Source organism: Podarcis raffonei, chromosome 2, assembly GCF_027172205.1.
Source record: "Podarcis raffonei isolate rPodRaf1 chromosome 2, rPodRaf1.pri, whole genome shotgun sequence".
Lineage (NCBI taxonomy): Eukaryota > Metazoa > Chordata > Lepidosauria > Squamata > Lacertidae > Podarcis > Podarcis raffonei.
Window position 1 is genome coordinate 106,771,975 of NC_070603.1, and position 15,994 is coordinate 106,787,968.

The following is a 15,994-nucleotide window of genomic DNA, read 5'->3' on the forward strand; positions in this document are numbered from 1 at the left end:
CTCTTGTCCGCCTAGCTTGACATCGTCTGCACTCCATAGCAGTGGCTCTCCAGGTTTTCAGATGGAGAACCTCTTCCTAGCCCTACCTAGAGACTGCAGGGATTGATCCTGGGGCCTTCTGCATGCAAAGCAGATGTCCTACCGCTGAGCTATATGCCTTCCTCCACGGGGGGAGTTCACAAGTTCGAAACTTCATACTTCACAGCTCGGCCTTTTGGCCACCAGCTCTCTCAAGATGCCGGTGAAATGCGCGACTTCATTTCGCACAGCTCCGAGAGTGATTGACACTTCAAAGCCAGCTGGCTTCCCTTTCCTCTGGTGGCACGGAGGGGGAAAGGAAAACAGACGCCCACTGGCTCCGATGCAGAAACCTCCTGCACCTTTTCGCCGCCTGCATCTCGCCATGCGAGTGAGGAGACTGTGAGCGAAGCACGAGTCCCGGAACCCGGTCGGCTGCGGCAGAAAGCTGCTCAGGGCCTTCCAAATCAGAGGCAAACACTCCCCCGGTCCCTGACAGGGCTTCAGAACAGAACAGAAGCAGTGTCTGCTCAAGGCAGCTGTTTCTGGGGCGGCCTGAACTCTGGCACTCGGTGCCGGTTTGGGGAAGGGGCAAAGCTCAGCAGGAGAGCCCCCGCTCTGCGTGCAGAAGAATTCAAGTTAAATCCCCAGCATCTCCAGGTAGGACCACGGGAGAGCCCTGCCTGTAGCCCTGGAGAGGTGCTGCCAGTTCGTGTCAGCAATACTGAGCTGCGTCTGATTGTGCAGGGCAGCTTCCTATGCTCAGCTGCCTTTGCACCGAAGTATTTCTGGGCTGCCTTGGCTGGAGAGTGAGAAGGCGGCAAAAGGAGAGGCAACGAGGGGAAACTGGCCACACGGTTAGTCAGGGCCCAGATTTTTTGTGATTGTGTGGGTGGGTGGGTGGGAGAATCACAGCCATGCGAGAGGCTCAGGAAGCCACGAAGGCCAAACTCTTTGGAATGTCAGAACCCACACCTCCATCTCCACCGCCCATAGGGCCAGATCATTATTCCGCCGAAAAGAATTCCTATCCTCCGCTCCTCCCCCCTCTCGGCTGGCTGCACCAGCCCCAATTAGAGCACCCGCCCCACTTGCCGTCTCCTGCTGCTGCGCTGAGGAGGAACCTCAAAGCCAACATTCGAGCAAAGAAAAAGGCCATGATCTCCACCTTCTCTCCTTGAACTTTCTCTTCTACGCTTCCCTCCCCATCCCTAAAGCCCACTGCAGGGAGGAGAGAGACAGAGAGAGAGAGAGATGGAGAAGGAACTGTGTGCTGCATTCTGCCAGCCGTTCCTCAAAGTGCTTTTGGGATAAAGCCTTCTGGCCAAGAGCTTCTGTATTAGTAACGCTCCTCCGGCTCCATTACCTCGACGCTTGCTGGCCTCCTCGTCCACTTCTCCTCCTCCTCCTCCTCCAACTCCCACCTCCTTCCCCTCCTTCTACAGGGTCCAAGTTGAGAGTGTAATCTCCAGAGATGGAGAGAAAGGGAGCTGGGGGAGAGTAGAAACCAAGAGCTTCTGGCTGTGCCTGCTAGCAGGAAGCTATTCTCTCCACCCCCCACATCACTGCCACTCCCCACCTTCCCGTTCTGTGAAAAAGAGGTGCAAGAGAGCGATGCATCCTGTAGAGTAGGGCAAGGCGTCCCCCTGTGACCAGCCTCCTCTCCATCTGATCTATGGTACGGTGGGGAGGAAGCCAGGGTGGCGGGGGGGGGGGGAGGAGAGAGAGAGAAGCAAACAAGACATTCCAGATGAGAGCTGCGCAAAGGGAGATTACTGTTCAAAGGCATCTGTTCAGAGCTGTCTTAAGAAAAACAATCTTTGTCGTCGTGCATACATGCATCTCTCTCTCTCTCTCAAACACACACACACACACACACACACTTTCTCTCTCTCACCATTTTCTCTCAAAGAGAATAAGACATCCCTTTAAAAAAGGTCACCCCAAGGGCATGGCAGAAACCTGCCCATCAAGCATTCCCTTTCATCTCCCCAGTGTTTTCACCGGCTTAGGAACTGGCACCGTCAATTTGAATGGAAAGCAGGAGAAAGCCACCCACTGCCACCAGCTTCGAGTCCGGAAAGAGCAGCGAGGGGACATGGCGGAAAGGCTTGGATTAGAAAAAATAATAATAGTACAAAAAACACAAGAGCCCAGGGAGAGAGGCAGCCGGTCTATTCAGCCCGCCTGGCTCTCAGAGTGAACAGTTTGGGAGAGAGTGGCAGAAAGGGGAAAGGGCCTTTCCGGAGCCCCCACGACTAGCCCATGGAACTCCATGTCACAGGACTAGTCAAAGAAGGGAATGCATATTTGAAGATGAAACTGCGCAAAAGCAGAGAAATGTTGCTGTTTCGCCAGAATAGGGGCAAGAGACTCAGAAACCGCACCAAGGAAGCACACGTTTATTGAGCCTTCCTCCAAATGCTTTTTAAAGGTCCAGGACTAAGCGGCATTGGGAAGTTCGCAAAGAAAACTTCCGCACCAGTCCCAAAGGGGATGGTGGATCGCAGGATCTGAAGCAGAGAGCTACAGCAAAAGCTTTGATCCTATCTGTATTTCCTCTGGGAGTAAGCCCTGTTGAACATTGGAATTCGACACAGTGCAAAGGCGACTGTTCCACCAGTGCAAACATATCTGCTTGTCTGCTGGAATGACCCCTCTGTCTTTCCTTCCCCGACATGCTATTCTGGGAGTCTTCCTGACCCTCCGTATCCGGGGGAAGAGAGGAGAGGAAATTGCACCATTGCACCAGCAGAGGAGTCTTGCGCTTGGCTTCTTCTGCTAATGGAACCAAGCAGCTGAATCTGGCCCCAAGGCTATCTTTCTGGCTAAGAAGCAAGCCCCACTGAATTCCATGGGACTTATTCCCAGGTTAAGTGGGCCCAGGGCTGTGTACCCTAGATTCTGAAGAAGCATGTGTAGGAATGGGCTGCAGGGGTTTGTCCTTGGCTTCCCTTGAAACATCAGGCTTCCTCCTCTTCACATCCAGGGATGTTCCTGCCCCTCTCCTGCGGTTCCACCTGGCAGGCTCCCAACAGAACCCAAACCCTGGATTAGACGCAGGTTTGGTCTGATCCAGGAAGCCTCGTCAGATTCACCGCCAAATGTGGACCCCCCAAGAATCTCAGAGTAATTATTATTTAAATGGCTCTGGACTACAATGCCCATCGTCCTTGGCCTGAAGCTGATGGGAGGTGGAGTCTTCCCCACCCCCTGCTTAGGGTATGGCTCCCACATGGGCTCATGGCCTTCAAGCTATGCACCCCACTCTACCATCTCCCCTTCTCCCCTCCTAATACAAAACGGCAGAGTTTGCATGTTGCAGCAGGGCCCCCCCCAGGCCAGGGAATGTATGAGAGGCTGGACAAACTAGAACAACTGCAGGGAGAGAAGGAACCTGCGCTCTTCTCCCCACCACCTTATTATAACCCACCTAATTCCAAGCTCTGAAAACCTACAGTGAGGAAGGAGAGATCCCTGCTTATTTGCCCCACTACAAATAAGCTAGCGGCTCTCCCCCAAGAAACTCCCAAGGCACAGCGCTATCAGGAGATTACACAAGACTTTGGCATAAGCCCTGGCTTTGGCCACATGCTGCTTCCTCGGTGAAATTACCCGTTTAGTGACACTGCAGCTCTCCAGACTGGATGGGGAGGGCAGGGGAGAAAAGTCTGTAGCAAAAGCAGCTCCTTGCTTGGTATTTGGAAACAAGCCCAGAGGGCTTGCAGAGAGGGTCGGCTTTTAGAATCCCCCATTTCCTTGTAGGGGACACTGGCTTGCAGGGGTTGTAAGCTAGCTTCGCTTACTCTTTTTCTTCCTTCTGCTGCAGGAAGTCATTAAGCTCATTCGTAATATCTCCCAGATTTAAGCTAAGGGCTGCCATAAAAATGCATTTCCTGGAACTCAAAGCATCTATTGAAGATGGGTTGCAGGAGGCTTGAAAGAAAACTGTACATATATCTAGCTTTGTGCTCGGTGTTTCTTAGTTTCTGGCTTCCTTGATCTGCACCTGGTGCTGTGTAGATGCATGTACATAGATACCCCTTCTCACCAACAAGGGAGCCAGTGTGGCATAGTGGGTAGTGTGTCAGACGAGGACCTGGGAGACCAGGGTTCAAATCCCCACTCGGCCATGATGCTCAGTGGGTGGCCTTGGAGGCCAGTCGCTGCCTCTCAGCCTAATCTACCTCACAGGGTTGTTGTGGGGGATTAGATGAGGAGGGGGAGAACCATGTGTGCCACCTCAAGCTCCTTGGAGAGAAAGGAGGGATATAAATGCAACAAGTAAAGGTAAAGGGACCCCTGACCTTTAGGTCCAGTCGTGGCCGACTCTGGGGTTGCGGTGCTCATCTCGCTTTATTGGCCAAGGGAGCCGGCGTACAGCTTCCGGGTCATGTGGCCAGCATGACTAAGCTGCTTCTGGCGAACCAGAGCAGCGCACGGAAACGCCGTTTACCTTCCCGCTGGAGTGGTACCTATTTATCTACTTGCACTTTGATGTGCTTTTGAACTGCTAGGTTGGCAGGAGCAGGGACCGAGCAACGAGAGCTCACCCCATTGCGGGGATTCGAACCTCCAACCTTCTGATCGGAAAGTCCTAGGCTCTGTAGTTTAACCCACAGCGCCACCTGCGTCCCTTAATGCAACAAATAAATAACATCAAAAATAAAAACACACTCTGCATTTGACTGTGGCCACCATGAGCAGAACGTACTTGCATGATTCTTCCACCCCAATTCTAGGAGAAGTCAAAGGGCTGCAGTGTGTCTGAAGCCGTAGAGCAGAGGTGACTAACCTACGGGCTCCAGGCAGTGTTGAACTCCATCTCCCATCAGCCCCTGCCTGCATGGCCAATGGGCAGGGATGATGGGAGCTGTAGTTCAGCCACATCTGGTTAGCCACAGGTTAGCCACGCCTGCTTATAGGAGAATCTCCCTCCCCCGACTCCTTATAAAGGCAGGATTCTCAATGGACAAAACCACACCGACCTCATTACAGACTGGCCTACATAATTCCAATTACGGGTCAGCCGGAGAAAGAGGCCTGGATTAAGCGCGTAGGAAAGCTGTCTCCCCCGCCACCCCCATGCGACTTCCTCCAGAGATACAGCTCCGGCTCCTTTAAAAATTCCTTGCCACTCGGAACGCAGCAGCTGTGCTTCCTTCATTGCAAGACCCAGGCTGTGGCCATTTGCCCAGCGGTAGGAGAATTCCGATCCTGGCAGCCTGAAAAGCTACCAAAGACATGGAAGTGGGGGGAGGCTGGGAAGGGGGGGGGGGAAAGGAGGGACAGAAGCATGCTGCCTCTGTGCAGACATGGCAGTGGTGGGAGAGGAAGGACCCCAGGATATGGCTCAGGGTGAGGATTCCGTGTCCTCTGAAGGAATTCGCTCACACCAGAGGCATCTGTTATCTTCAAAACAACACACACACACACACACACACACACACACACACACCCCTACACAATCTGGGAGCACATGCCTGCTCCCGTTCCTGGGTCTGCAGGAGACAAGAGTAACCCCATGTCTGCCAATTCTTCTCTGCAAATGTGCCCCACTATGGGCAGTTTCTCCACCAAGCTGGTTTGGGCATCTAGCTGGAGAGCAAGGCATGGCCTATGGGGCATTTTGCAGGGGAGAACTGGGTAGGCAGGTCAGGGTTAACCATCACTCGCTGATTTTGCACCCCTGCAAGTCTCACCCATATGCCTGCCTTTTGGGAAGCTTATGAGTCAAGATAGGTCATTACTTAAACAAAAGCGCTCCAGTCAAGAGTTCCGCGCTGGGAAAAGTTGAATCTCGCCTGCCTAACACAAGTCAAACGTATTTCAAAATACTTAGCATAATTTAGTCCGCTGCACATGGAGAAGTGGGTACAAGGTTCTAACAACTGGAGGGCTGTAGCTTATCGAACAGAAATATTTTTTCCCTGTGCCGCTACACGATGGCATGGTAAATAAAATATGCATTTGCAATATCTGCTGTTGTAAGTGTCTAAAAGAACAAAAAACAAAGGGGCTTCTGCCACATGCGGTGAACATGCCCTCACACTAAATACCAGAAGAAAATGAAAGCTTTTAACGGATAAGATATTGGACTCCTTTACTTGCTCGTTTAAACTTAAGATCTAATACAAAAAGAACATCGTGAACTGACTAGCTGCATGACAGCACCTGCTGTGATAATCCATTCTAAATACTGGAAATTACCAGATATAAATGAATGGATAAATTGTAGGACATCGCAGTAAGGGCTGAACTGATATCTTTTAGAATTTTTTTTTTAAAGGCTAAGATTCAAATTTTTGTTTGTGAGCTCTAAGCCTGCACTTATAATGAAAAATTATGAGCATTTATTAATATGTGGTTTTTAAAGCAAAACACTGGAAGTATCCTGTATGGTTTCTGTTAAGTCTCAATGTATAGATACCAGGCGCATCCAACTTCCAAGAGACTGTGATCTACTCCCACTATAAATAAACTGATAGTGATCTACCCATTGGATTGACCAGAGTTGTTGAACTTTTATTTTTCCTTGGGCGATCCATCAGGATCACGCGGTTGACCAGGATCAACCAGGGACACCCAGCAATCGATAGGTAGATCGCAATTGACCAGTTGGAAATGCCTGATATATACCATGGATGTTATTCAATTAAGTTTAGACCCATTGGGTGGGATTCACCTCACAAGCCCTATCAGTAGAGGATTGCGCAGTGGGGCTTTCTCTCCCTCTCCTCTCCTCTGTGAGCCCCCTAAAAATTGCCTTGGGGGGGTTCAAGAGAACCCCAGAGGAGTGCTTGGGAAGAGGAGGGAAGAATTGTTCCATCTGGCAAGCTCAAATGGTAGTGTGGATGGATCATTTGTCATCACATTGAATCCCACCCATTGAAATTAATGACCACACTGACCAAGGTAAGCCCATTAATTTCAGTAGGCCTACTCGGAGTGAAACTTAGCAGACTAACACCTTGCACCTCCTCCTTGTGCAGATCCTGTCTGCTACTGCACTCCATTTCTGTATTCTTGGGGGGGAATACATGCAACCTGGAATGAACTTAAAAAGTACCACTATTGTCATCCTCCTATGCAACTCATTTATTTGAAGCACTAAAACAAAAAACTGCCCTTCAATTATTCCCACAGCAGTTCATCGAAAGAACACACTTAAAATGTAAATATAAAAGCCAAAACGCGCGATTATACCAAGCAGCGCAACAGAGTCAGCAGGATTAAAACAGGACTGAAAAACTCTGGGGAGATAAAAGACGTTTTGCCCGATGAGAAAAAGGGCAAGAAAGCAAGAAACAAACAGGAAACCTCTGTGGAGTGTTTCACCCCAGGAAATTCGCTTCACCTCGAACAGTGATGGCATCCTTAGGAGGCTCTCCACTGAAGATCTTAATGTATGGGTAGGTACATATAGAGACAGGCAGACCTTCAAGTAACCTGGGTTCTAAGCTGTGAAAGGCACTTTGAAACGTACCTGGAAACAATGTGGAAGCCACAGCAGCCGACACTGACAGGTACAATACGACCACAACATCCAGTCGCAGGGAGTAATCCAACAGCCGCATCTGCTTTCTGCCTTAATTGCAGTTTCAGAACAGTTTTCAAAGGCAGCCCCATGTATAGCACACATTACAGCCATCTACCCTGGAGGTCTGCCGAAAGCAAGCAAGGCTAGGCTTTTTCCTGTCCAGATAGGGTGGGCCACAAGTGGATCGCCAGGCTAGGTCGCTAAAAGGCACTCTGTACCACAGAAGCAACTTGTGCCGCAAGCGAGGCAGATCGGGCAAGGCAAACCCTAAGCTGCAAACCTGTTTCTTCAGGTGGAACGCTATTTTAGCCATTTCCTTGGACAAATGGACCGCTTGCCTGCAGCGCCTCCATATTGTCTGGACTGTGCCTGGCTCTTAACCAGTCCTTCCCCATGGGCAGCAGGTTGGGTAGTAAACAGCACAACCCCTAGTCTGCCCTGATTGTGCAACACAAGGATACTCAAGAGAACTCAATACTCAAGAGTTCTGCAACCCAGACAGGAAGCCTGGAGAGAGAGAGAGACAGAGACAGAGACAGAGACAGAGAGAGAGAGAGAGAGAGAGAGAGAGAGAGAGAGAGAAAGAGAGAGAGAGAGAGATGGAGATGCAATTCTCATAGATCATGGCAACACCATGTCCCTAGTCCTTGCTGGCGCTGAATTGAGTACTTGGGTGGATGTAGCCGAGAGGTCAATTCCACCCAGATTTCAGTGCCAGAAGCCAGATCAGTTCTACTCAACAACAGCCATCTGTTGGAGGTATAATGTCTTTTATCTTTTTACCTACACTGTGGCCCTAGCCAACTTATGGACTTAGCTTTTCTGGAAGTAATGAATCCATACTAAACCAACAGGACTACTGCTCATTAAGCTTTCTTCTTCTCGTTTCTGTGCCTCCAGGATAGTTCACTGAGACACTGCTTCAGCCAAAGCCCCATTCCAAATATGTCCCAAACCTACTCTATTGCCAGCTGTACAGCAGACCATCCTTGCTCCAATGCTAGGAGGAGAAGCATCAATACCCCAGGGAACTATCGTGCCAAGGATGCTGCCGTCAGTGTGGCATTTTAAACTGAGCAACTTCATGGTGCGAGGTTCTGCCCGAGCCTGGTGAAAAGGGCTAGGGGCAAATGAGAGAGAGGCTATAGAGGGGCAATGCGAGCACAGTCCTCTTATAGCAAGACCACCAAGGATTCAGCTGCCACTGGTCTGAACATAAAACTAACATAAAGGGTTATAGACCACTGATCAAAGAGGCCACAAGATGCCAGCAAGGAAGAGGACAAGGTCTATCAATGAGTTCTGGTGCAATCAATGAGTTCAAGTCCCAACACACTTTGAGGGACACAGCTAGACATGAGTATTTGTAGGGCAACAGGTGCCAAGAATATAGGGCCGGCCCCACAGAATTGCAAAAGCAGTGCATCTCCCCAATCCACACAGAAACCCAGTCAGATGGGCGGGGCACAAATAACAAGATTATCGTTATTAAAATGAAAACTTCCGAAATGAGGAAGAGGAAATGAAGAGGCTGTTGACCGGTCTGATCTGTCCTTGGTTCAGTGGATGCAACAGTAGCCCCTTGGCAGGAACTCCTAGGACTGGACTGCTGGAGCAGAAGAAAGAGGGATCAAATGACAGCACCATGGTTTCTGCCTGGTAAATAAAAGTTGCAAGGTAAAGGAACGCCATGGAAAACAAAAGGCTTGGCTGAATGGGGAAAAAACAACAACACGCAAAAGTTGTCTTGAAAACCTCTGCAAAAATGAACTGAATCAAGGAAGGCTAAGTTCCACAGCTCCATGTGCTGCACTGCTGAAGAGGACGAGAAAGGAAAAGGACCAGCCAGACGAGAGAGCACATTGAAATCAAGATTCAGAACTGGTTGTGCTTCCCCAGAGGGGCCCAGCTCACATCTACAGAGCATTTGCCTTTTAGCAACAGGACTGATATCAAGACGAGACATGCATCTGCATGGAAGTACCTGTGATGGCTGAAAAAAGGGGAAAGTTCGCAGTCATCCCTGTGCGTTGTGAAAGGCATATCTGCATCCCATGCGCTCTGGGGGTGTTTGGGTGGGAAGAGTCAGCTTGCACTGCCAGGCACCAGCATGTTCTCGCTAGGGAGAAGGCCTATAAGGAACTGTCACACTGAGTTAGACCGCTGGACCTAGCTAGCCTGGTACGATCAAATCAGTAATGGTCCTTGTGGGTCTTCTGGGAGAGAGGCCTTGCCCAGGCTGGTGACTATCGTTTCAGGATGCCGGAAGTTCGAACCGGAGGCATCGGGTTATGCACAGCGCAGCCCCTCCCAACGCATCGTTCTCAGCACACTTACAGGGAACTGTTAGGGAGCTCATCCGGGAAGCTGAGAGGGAGGGAGGAGTCTGCTTGCTCCTGTATACTGCCATTCCCCGTTACCAGCTGCCAGCTGCCAAAGTCTGTAGAGATGGAGGATCCAGGCAGAGAATGGTCTGCAGATCTGGGGCAGAGAGAGGGAGAGAGAGAGAGAGAGAGAGAGAAAGAGAGAAAGAGGAGACGATGCAAGTCAGTGGCTTTGTTCAGCAGAACGTCCCTTTTGCTCAAGCCCTCGTTGGTCTGCTGCCCCTCTGAGTTCACGGTGGCATCATCATCTCAAGAATGGCATTGAGGGTGTACGGCTTACGGCAGGCCTTTCTAAAGCGAGAAGGAAGAAGATGCTGAGCTTGTTAAGGAGGGCGAAAGCGCTGAATCGCTGTGGCGGGCAAACCAGCGGTTAATGTCATGCAGGAGCTGCAAAAGCCAAGAACCGTCTTGCCAAGAGAGCCCAAAAACCCTGACGCTGTTCCCAAAGGTGCGGTCGTCATGCAGGCCCAATGGAAGTTTGCGGAGGGCATGGAGCGACGCAAGAGGGAAGGGTGGCAGAGCATCCTATTTGCATGCAGAAGGTCCCTGATTCGATTCCCAACGGCACCTCCGGGAGGGGGGGCTGGGAGAGACCCCCACCTGAAACCTTGGAGAGCTGCTGCTGGTCAGTGCAGGAAGTACCAAGAAGGATGGATCGGGGATCTGACTCAGTACGAAGCAACTTCCTAAGGTTCCTATGAGATTTGTGCTTCCGGGAGGAACTTCTACTTGTCCCCCGGCCCTTCCAGCCAGTGGAGTGCTCAGATCCTGACACGACATCCCCGGTTTTCTTTTCCTGGAAGGTGAGAGGCAGCGTGGGACCACAACGGCCGTGAGTTGGTAGAAAGCAAGAAAGCAGCAGTAGCACTTAATCGAAGAAAGCGGCCCAGAGGGCAGCAGAGCGGAAAGACAGAGAGGAGATCCCCAGCGGATTGCAGAGCAGAAACCGTGCAGCAGTCCCGTTCTCGTCCTCCTTCCAAAGGCAAGCCTTTCAGCCCCTGGCCACGTCCTTCCTCCACGGTCCCAGAATGCTTAGCTGGCGGCTCAGGAGTGACACGCAGCACTAAGCGTTAAGCAATACGACAAGCTGGCCGATTTGGAAGAAATGAATCCGATGGGAGCAAGGAAGCATCAGCTGCGAGGCGGCAAGCCCAGCTCACAAGGAAGCCCTTTATTTTTATTTTAAAGAGGCCCTTCAGGCAAACCGCTTTCAGTCGGAGCACCAGCAGCTGCTGGCATTTTGCAGAAGCGTTAGGCCCCCTCTTACCTGAAAAGGTCATTTCAATGTACGGGGAATAATCCAGATTTCCAGTTTGGGGGAGAAAGGCACAATGCTGTAGGGTTAAACAGACTTCCACTTTTGGCGCTGTTCCCTATCACCACCCCTCTCTCTGTCCCCAAAACTCACTGCTTGGAGAACAAGGAAAGGCGAATAAAAAGGGATTTGCTCTCCGGTTTCTTGCAAGAACGGGCTCATCAACCGACTGGGCACAATAGGTCACTGGGCCCTTGGCAAAAGAGGATGCTCTTCCACACAAATTTATTTACACCCTGCCCTTTTCAGCCACAAAGTCTCCAAAGCGTCTTACAATCCAGCATTTTTTAAAGAAAGCAAATCTCAGCTTTTATGACCAACCGTCTAGGCTTGTGCAAGGGTTGTGGGATAACGCCGTCTCTCATGAGTTTAGGAAAGGTGAAGAGCAGCTGTGCTGGGTCATGCCAAAGCATCAACTATGCTAGTGCAGTGGTACCTCTGGTTACGTACTTAATTCATTCTGAAGGTCCGTTCTTAACCTGAAACTGTTCTTAACCTGAAGCACCACTTTAGCTAATGGGGCCTCCCGCTGCTGCCGCTGCGCAATTTCTGTTCTCATCCTGAAGCAAAGTTCTTAACCCGAGGTACTATTTCTGGGTTAGCGGAGTCTGTAACCTGAAGCGTCTGCAACCTGAATCGTACGTAACCCGAGGTACCACTGTATCACTCTTCCCATGGTGGCCAATCAGAAGCAGGACATGAAGACAATTACTCCCTCCTCCTTCTGGTGCCCAGGGACGTACAAAATACTCTGAACGTGGAAGTTCTAGACAGCCACCCTGACTAGACGGTGGCCGTCAATCAACTGCTGGCGGCTCCCAATGCCTGTACACGCCAAGCAAAGAGACTCGCTGGCTCCTCTTTCCCTTCTCCCGACAACTTTGGCGGCGAAGCAGATTCCCATCAGAGAAACGCGTCAGAAATAAAGACAAAACTGACTCCTTCATTGCAATCCCTGGCTGTCTTACTGCAGAGGGATCCACAGGTGCGCTCCTAGCATTCTGAAGCAAAGAGGGGTTTTTTGGGTGGGGGTGGAGAAAAGGACGAATACCCAGACGCCTACTGGCTCTTAGCTTTGAAGCTGTTTATAGCAAGAGTTCCAAAAAGCAGGGCAGGACTTGAAAAGGGAGGCAGCCGGCAAGTTTCGCTTACAAGGAGGCAGAAGCAAGGAGAAGCATCGGTGTGTGTGGGGGGGATTAGTAGTACAAGGAAAGGGGTGGGGGGAAAGGAAGAGATTTATCTCTTAGGATCAAGCATTGGTGATTCCTCGAAGCAACTCCCACAGAGACTTCCTTCAACGCGGTCACAGCCATCATTTCCCCACCTTTGACGATGGATGTCTGGGGGGCAACATGGCTGGGCCCATCTGTCGGCGTTTCTCAGCTGCTATTCCTGCATTGCAGGAAGTTGAACTAGACCAGGCATGTCCAACAGGTCGATCGCTATCTCCTGGTCGATCGCGGTATTATTTTAAGTGATGGCTGTTGTGCTCCTTACCAATCTCCCCCAAAAAACGGTAAACAACTCTGGGCACTCCCCCCCCAAAAAAAGCTCAACAATTCTGGGTTATCCTTCCAAAAAGAAGCTCAACAATTCTGGTCACTCTCCCCTAAAAACAGCTCAACAACTCTTGGCAATGACATTGGGTATATCACTGCCAGTTTTTTTTTATACAGGGAGTAGATCGCAGTCTCTTGGGAGTTGGACGTGCCTGGACTAGACGACGCTTTTGAGTTCTTTCAAACTCTACAATTCTATTTTAATTCTTTATTATATAATTTCCATACCACGCTTCATCAGTGGATCATGGGACACTTTACAATATATAAAAATCTATACAGTGGTACCTCAGGTTAAGAACTTAATTCGTCTGGAGGTCTGTTCTTAACCTGAAACTGTTCTTAACCTGAGGTACGACTTTAGCTAATGGGGCCTCCCGCTGCCGCCGCGTGATTTCTGTTCTCATCCTGAAGCAAAGTTCTTAACCCGAGGTACTATTTCTGGGTTAGCGGAGTCTGTAACCTGAAGCGTCCGTAAGCAGAAGCAGATGTAACCCGAGGTACCACTGTATTCTTCTATTAAAGCCTTTGTGTGAACAGAAGAAAGGGCTTAGAGCAAATGGCCGAAGAAGGGGAGAAAAAATAATATTCTTCATGACTGCTAGGACATTAACATTGTGAATGTGGAGATAAGGGGCTGCGGAGAGAAAAAGTTGAGAGGCCACAGATCTCCACAGTGGAGTGCAGAAGGTACAGAGACCTTACACAGGGCTAGCTGGCAGGGAAGACTGTTCTAGCAGAGAGGAATTGCCCTGTAACAAGTGAATGTGAGGCGCCGAAGATTGTCTTAGTGCGGTGAAAGGAGGAAGCTCAAGGCAGAGCAGCAGTGGCAGCAAGACTTATTAGAACGTCGGGTAGAGAGAATGTGACTCAGGAACTCTTGGCCTCGAGTCTAAATTAACCTCAACACATACTGCTCTGGGTGGATCATGTTTCCAGAGATTTGGGGAGTCTGGCCTTCTTGTATACTCTGGCAAAGCTCACGCAACTCGGCTCGCCAATGAAGCGGCCGGACCAGGACTGGAAATTGGTAGGAAGCCAGCTGCCAAGAGCCGAGTGCAGGAAGGAGAGAAACGCCGCTTGCTTGGTCAGCAAAGCAGAAGGGGAAGAGGGAAGCCAGAAATAGAGAGAGATCTGGAATGGCCACAGAAGCACAAAGCCAGCCACGAAGTTTGCAGACACAGCCAGAAAGGATTCAAAGCCAAGGGTTTACCCAATAACTCTGCGATTTCAACCACCTGTGGGGTCCAGATGATAGACTCTACTAGTTGATTTAGATCCATTTTCTGCTTCCGTTTTTTAAAAAGCAAGTTTCCAGCCCCTCAGTGCATCAGAGAAAAATTGAGGGGAAAAGGTGATTTGGGCAGGGTGCCCATCAGTTTCTGTGCCTACTCCTTGAAATACATGCCCCCCTGCCTTACTCTCTTGCTACCTCTTTCTTCAAAGCTGCACAAAAGCCCATCTCCTGCAAACTTCCACTGTGAAAACTAAACAATTTTTCCAAGTGTACATGATTGACACGACTGATGCAAGCATAGTGCTGTAGTCACGTTGGGTCACTGAATATGTTACATTTTAAATGCAGAGAGAACCTCCATAAATCTGGAGATTTTAGGAGAGATATTTTGTTTATGACAAACTATGAGAGACACACAGAGAGAGAGAGAGAGAGGAAGGAAGGAAGGAAGGAAGGAAGGAAGGAAGGAAGGAAAAGAGGCAGGAACCAGTGACATTATCTGGGAGCAGAGGCTAAAACAGTCGTGAAGAGTTGTGAGCAGCACCAGCAGAGCCTAGAATCAAGCTCTGTGAAGAATATTAAATCCCTCGGATATCAGCATGCCAGAGTGCCTGAAACATTTTTTGTGCGAAAGGCCCTTCTTGCATGGCTTGCATGAAGGAGGTCTCAGGTTGAAGGACTGCAAAAGTGTCGGGAGCTGGAGTCAGGAGCAGGTTAGCAATATCTTTATTCAAAGAAACCAAAACAGCGCAGGAGGCCTAGTGAACCCAGCAACTGTTCCCAGGAGGTCTTGACCCCAATGAGGCCTCCTCTTCTGCCTCTTGGCCTCCTCCTCTCCAGCCTCTGCTTCTGCCTCTGATTCTGGACTGCTCTCTGCCCCAGACTCCTCCTGATCACTAAGCCCTGTTGCCTCTTCAGCTTCCGACGCCTCCTCCTTTTCTCCCTCTGAGCACGCATCATCATCACCCTCCACCAATCGCCTGGCTCCGAGCCTTCTTCCCCTGGGGGGTTCTCCAGCTGGCGCATCTGTATCCAGCTCCTCTGTATCCAGCCAGCCCATGACACAAGTTCAGGAGGAGCTACTTCTATCCAAGGCATTGGAAAGCCACTGCCCATCACGGTAGACCAGGACAACCTACGAGGTACCCTTTCCAGATGCTGTAGAACTACAATACCCATCAGCCTCAGCCAGAGGGCCAATGGGAATTACAGCCTGACACCAGCTAAAGGGCACCAGGTTGGGGAAGCCTGAAGCAGACAACGCCGTTGGTGTTGTCAACACAAAAGTAGCTTTATCTATCCGAAGAGTAACTCATCCTCTTCTGCTGGGGAGAATGTTCCGGAAACTCTCCAGCTCTAATCCTTTCACCCTGGCAAGCAGAGCTCTCCAGCCTTCATCCCACACGACCTTATTAGAGTTTCAAGTCCAGTCTTCCGCCAAGAACAGACACTAGAGCGCCGATACAGGGGATTAATTTGCCTTATGATCTTTGGACAAAGCAGGAAGCCAAGAGAACAACAATAAAGGGAGGGGTGGGAGGCGAGATGGCAAGACTAGCCAGCACTTCAAACCATGGATTCATCTTCCCTTTCTACTCCAGACTCATGCTGGACAAAAAAGACTTCAGTGATGTGCTCGAGTACAGCTGATCTAAGGAAGAGAACAGCAGAGGGACTAACAAGCCAATTAACTGCAAAGAGGCTCACTGGCAGGGCAATAAGAACCTTTTAATACCAGGGACCCAATTGGTGGTGAAATCTTTTTCAAAAAAATTGTTTTAGCAAGTAGTGCCGTCTCTCTGAAATGTATGTGCTGCTGTGGCTCTACAGCATGGGTAGGCAAACTAAGGCCCGGGGGCTGGATCTGGCCCAGTCGCCTTCTAAATCCGACCGGCGGACAGTCTGGGAATCAGCGTGTTTTTACATGAGTAGAATGTGTGC

General features: G+C 50.2%; 1 protein-coding gene across 3 annotated transcripts in view; it reads right to left on the minus strand.

Moving 5' to 3' along the window:
* The window catches only part of MTMR14 (myotubularin related protein 14), an 86,372-nt gene that overhangs the window by 936 nt on the left and 69,442 nt on the right, over positions 1 to 15,994 (minus strand). The window contains exon 18 of one of the 3 annotated variants that reach the window (XM_053378471.1): positions 9,896 to 10,039. The exons of the other annotated variants lie outside the window; for them this stretch is intronic. Coding sequence (XP_053234446.1) covers positions 9,896 to 10,039 — 144 coding nt within the window. The remainder of the gene's footprint in view (positions 1 to 9,895; positions 10,040 to 15,994) is intronic. 3 annotated transcript variants of the gene reach the window in all.